Below are 5000 nucleotides of genomic sequence, written 5' to 3'. Positions count from 1 at the left end.
CATATGACTGTCAAGTCAAATCTAATTCTTTTGATTTAATTAACCACACAAATAAATATTCATTTTAAACTATGGTAGATCGAGACGTTCCTCGATGGGCAAAATTACTACAATTCTATGAGCAGATCGTTTCACAATTACATCCCTTTCTCCCTTGTATGTAATACCAGACTTTATTGGTTTGTACCTCAGTGTGACATTTCTAACTTTCTTATCTTTACCCTTATCTGCCAGCAAGACTTCCGCTAACTTCCAATTACCCCGCACCACATTACTATCCTGAAAAAAATACAAGATCCCCTACTTGCAAGTTACGCTTTTCTACATGCCATTTTTGACGTATCAGCATAGTGGGGAAAAAGTCACGCATCCATTTTCTCCAAAAAGTATCTGTTATGCCTTCATGAAATTTCAATCTTGATTCATGACTAGGGAAGCTTTCAAATTCTCCTTTCAGGACTGCATTTTTTGTACGCCCAAGCAAAAGATCATTTGGGCAAAGATACCTTCCTAGTTCGGGATCGCAGCCGGGTTTTATACCAATGGGTCTTTCATTTAGTAAATTTGCTATTTCATAAAGGGTGGTTTGTAATTTACTGAAAGTTAAAATGTTATCACCAATAGCTATGGTCAAACTCCTTTTGACAGATTTGATAAGACTCTCACTGACTCCATTTTGCCAAGGTGCATCAGCAGAAGCATTGAAGATCCACTTTATCTTAAAAATCTCTGTTGCATTCCTTAGTTCCTTCTCAGCAGCAGTTAATTGGGTACCCCTATCAGAATATATTTCTTTAGGACATCCTCGGAGTGATACAAATCTACGGAGCCCATCAAGGAAATCTTTTGCACTATAACCCTCAATTAGATCTAAATGAACTGCACGGGTCGATAAACAATTAAAGATTACCCCATAGGCTTTACCTTTAGTTCTACCCTTAACCGTATCCCTGATAAAGAAAGGTCCATATAAATCAAGAGCAGTATAAGCAAACGGTGGGGAGGGTTTTAGACGCTCTAGAGGTAATTGTCCCATGACTTGCCCGGCTATTTCCTTTGTCAACTTCCTACAGGTTACGCATTTAAATTTTACGGACTTGATCATGTTCCGAACTCTTGGTACCCAAAACTTAGATTGAATTTTCGCAAGGGTGTTTTCCACTCCAGAATGAAATTGACGATGCATGGTTTTTACATATAATTTGACAAATTCATGATCAGGAGAGAGTAATACAAACCCATCCTGATCATAATTGTTCTTTAACCACCTAGGAATACGTTGGCCTACCACAATTAAACCATCCTTATTTACACTAGGGCCAAGTCTGCGATATCTGAACTCCCAATCTTTACCAAGTGTGGATTGAATTTCTCTCACCCACAACATCTCTGCTTGAGAGATTTCATCTATATTAGGAGTTTGAAATATTCCCTTGAACGATTTAAATTTGAAAGCCTTAAGGACTCTACTAGTGACTCTGAGCAATTTTTCACTACTTTCAAATCTTGATATTTGAAACACTAAAGACATTTCTACAGTATTCACGGTAAAACAAGTGTGCGAAACAAAGACACCCACCCTGTCAGGCAAATCACCAATATGATCTTTCCTTATTGGCCACTTACTGATTGGGAGAGTAAGGAAAGCCGGCCCCATTTGCCACATTGATTCTTGACCCAAATCGATCGGCTTAGCAGGTTTGGTGGTCAAGTCTGCTGGGTTGTTATCACCTGAAACCCACGACCATTCTCCCACATCGGTTTTACTTTGAATTTCAGCAATTTTTGTAGCAGTAAAGGTGCCAAAGCCATAGCTTTCTTTCTGAATCTGGGCACGAACTATTGCAGAATCAACAATGTGCATCACCGATTCAAATTCAAAATTCATTTCCTTCACTATAGTTTCTCTCATTCTAGCTGCCACTAAGGCCCCACATAGTTCAATCCGGGGAATGGATAACTGTTTGAGTGGTGCAAGCCTAGATTTTGCCATTAGCAACCTGGAACAGAATCCTCCATCAGACAATTCCCATCGCACATAAGCACATGCTCCATACGCAGAACTAGACCCATCAGAGAAAATCACCAGCATTGGTTTACCGATGGTACCTTCTACTTTGACACACCTAGGGAAGCTGAGAGACTGAAGCTCAAACAACATCTGGAAATAACTTAACCACTCATTCCTAATATCTGTCGACACTGCACTATCCCAATCATAATGGCTAACTTTTCCTTCAATCCCCTCTGTCCTGGAAATTAGTTGTCTCATCATCAATTTAGCTCTTAAAGTTACCGGACAAACTAGCCCTAAAGGATGATACTGAGATGCGATTTGACTTAACAATATTCTTCTAGTTAAATACTGTGGCACATTAACCATGAGATCATCTGGCGCCAAGTTAGGTTCAGTATGAATTTTCCTATGCTTTGGAGAAAAATTTATTTTAACTTCATATACTAACCGGTCTCTATGAGGATCCCACACAATTCCTAAAACCTTTTCCTTTTCCCTTTTAGTCACTTTAACATTGGGATTCTCATGATTTTCATTGCCAGATAAAATCCAATGCTTAATTTTAAAACCTCCACGACCTATAATTCTTTCAATTTGTTTCATCAGTTCGTTTGCAATCTCTATGCTGTCACAGCTTCCCAATATGTCATCAACATAGCTATTATTCACAATGATCTGCGTAGCTACAGGGTATTCATCCTTACTCATCTCTGCTGTTAATTTCAAAGCAAGCATAGCAATAGTTCCACTGGGTTTGTCCCCAAATGGGACACAAGTCAACATATAATGATCTGGCTTAACATCAACCTTGAAATCACGCCAAAGAAACCTATGACAGTGCTGGTCAAATAAGGACAGAGAGATAGTGTTATACATTTTGGCTAAATCACAAACAAATGCTACTTCATTTTCTCGGAACCTAAGTAAAACACCCAAAAGTGAGTTTAGCATGTCAGGACCCTTCGCCCACATTTCATTTAGAGAAAAATTCATATACATAGCAGAAGAATTTAACACTATCCGAAGGGGAGTTGAGCTAGAGTCAGGCTTTAGAACTTCAGTATGGGGTATGTAGAATATAGGTCCCTTATAACTATATATCTCATCTTCGGATAGCTTCCTGGCTACCCCCCGTGAAATCATATCATGAATTTGAATCTGATAGGACGTACAATAACCTAGTCCTAACTTGGTCAACCTTTTTTCCGTGGCTATTAGCCTAGCTGTTGCAAGGGACACATTATTAGGTAAAAGATTAGGATTTCTTACCCAGGGGTAAGCGACACTCCATCTATTCTTATGTGAATTAAATGATAAACCATGTGATATTTGAGCCAATTCTCTTTCTTCTTTAAGGGTACAATTACTTTGACCAGGGGTACAATTACCGCATTTACAACCAGAACACTTAGGGTAACAAGAAGTACCCAGGCTCTCAATACTTAAGTAATTATCCAACACGTCTTTAATGGTTTTCCTGGGAACTGAAGTAATCTCATTGACGTCTGTAATATCTATGTGATTGATTCTTACACTGACATTGGATTGATAACAGCGGGAAGTTAATTGCGGGTGAAATCCTCTAACAACATAGCCAAATTGGTTTAACATGAGTTGAAGGTTACCATTCGTGTCAATAACTTGAGGCATAAGGACACAGTAATCAATGCCTATTAATAAATGTATTACTCCAAAGGGTCTTGAAATGTGACATTTCACTCCATAGATGTCCACCACAGGAACTGTATACTCTTTAGAGGATACTGTCTCAGTTTTATTTCCCACTTTGGTTATGGTTATTTGCACATCTCTTCCGTTAAGTCCTAATTCTTGGGCCTTTTGATGAGTGATTAGCGACACATTGCTACCACTATCCCATAGCACATTAATATCATTTTGGTGATACCTTAAGCCACTCACCATTAATAAATGACCATCTCTAGACACCAAATTGCTAGTTACATCAGTGAAAGTAGTAGGTTTATATAGAAGAGTGTAACATTTTGTGATGTTCCCTACCACACTTTTTACCATTGACCATTACATCACAAGAACTGACACCAGACACATTGCAAAACTTAGAAAAATGGCCCAAGTTAACACACTTATAACATGCATTGTTTCTCTTGAGTTGAGCAAACTTATCATAATTGCTCAAACTCTTGAAGGCATAGCTATCATAAATGGAATGACCGTCTACACCATGATACCAACACCATTTAGGAGGGCACTTGACATCAGGATTATTTGACATTTGGGCTGCTAACCTTGATACTGTGGTTAAACACTCTGATATCATTGCACTATGTTGACCTTGAATTAATTTCATTTCATCCAGGTCATCTTTCACATTTTCACTTGTATTGTCACAAGAAGCACTATTTGTTACTACTTTTGATGAAGTCGAGCACCGCAAATCACTTTCAAGATACTCACACACTCTCCTTTCTTGTAACAAAAATTGAAGTAAATTTTCAAAAAGATCTTTAGCATTTCCTACCTTTTGCGACTTTATTACCCAATTGCGTTTTAAAGTGGGAGGAAGACGCTCCACCAACGTTACAATAGAGGTAGTTTTCATCTCAGATTCTAGACCTATTTTTCTCATATCCAACCAAGCACGTTCAACCACCTTTATCATGTAAACTAACCTCTTCGAATCTCCGTCGTTCAGAGGCTTAAGGCTTTTCAATTCACTCACAATAGCCTCCGTTAGCTTACAAGGATTACCATACTTATCGTCAAGGCGTCGGAACATCTCTTCAAATTCATCTTCTACTCCTTCCACACAAGTCAGCGCTTCTCCACTCAAACATTTTTTTAGAGCATAGGCATCTTGCCCATAAAAAGGCACAATCAACCTCATATAATCCCTCTTAAAAGTACCATAATTTCTCATATCACCAGAAAATTCAGGTGGGTCGAGACGTTTCACTTTGATAAGAGTTTCCATCTTACTTTCACTATCGCCACATCTTTTAAT

At 38.5% G+C, this 5000-nt stretch overlaps 2 protein-coding genes across 2 annotated transcripts in view; both read right to left on the bottom strand.

The window, feature by feature from the left end:
• Window positions 1-274: 274 nt before the first annotated feature.
• Window positions 275-3940, bottom strand: LOC137634434 (uncharacterized). Its single transcript, XM_068366833.1, has one exon. The coding sequence runs from the start codon at window positions 3938-3940 to the stop codon at window positions 275-277; it is 3666 nt and encodes a 1221-aa protein (XP_068222934.1).
• Window positions 3941-3998: 58 nt separating this feature from the next.
• The window catches only part of LOC137634425 (uncharacterized), a 2161-nt gene continuing 1159 nt past the window's right edge, over window positions 3999-5000 (bottom strand). Inside the window, exon 2 of the mRNA XM_068366822.1 lies at window positions 3999-5000. This exon is cut by the window's right edge and continues 350 nt beyond it. Coding sequence (XP_068222923.1) covers window positions 3999-5000 — 1002 coding nt within the window.

Source organism: Palaemon carinicauda, chromosome 3 (assembly GCF_036898095.1).
Source record: "Palaemon carinicauda isolate YSFRI2023 chromosome 3, ASM3689809v2, whole genome shotgun sequence".
Lineage (NCBI taxonomy): Eukaryota > Metazoa > Arthropoda > Malacostraca > Decapoda > Palaemonidae > Palaemon > Palaemon carinicauda.
Note: the sequence above shows the minus strand (reverse complement) of the source record. Positions and strands in the feature narration are given on the sequence as shown.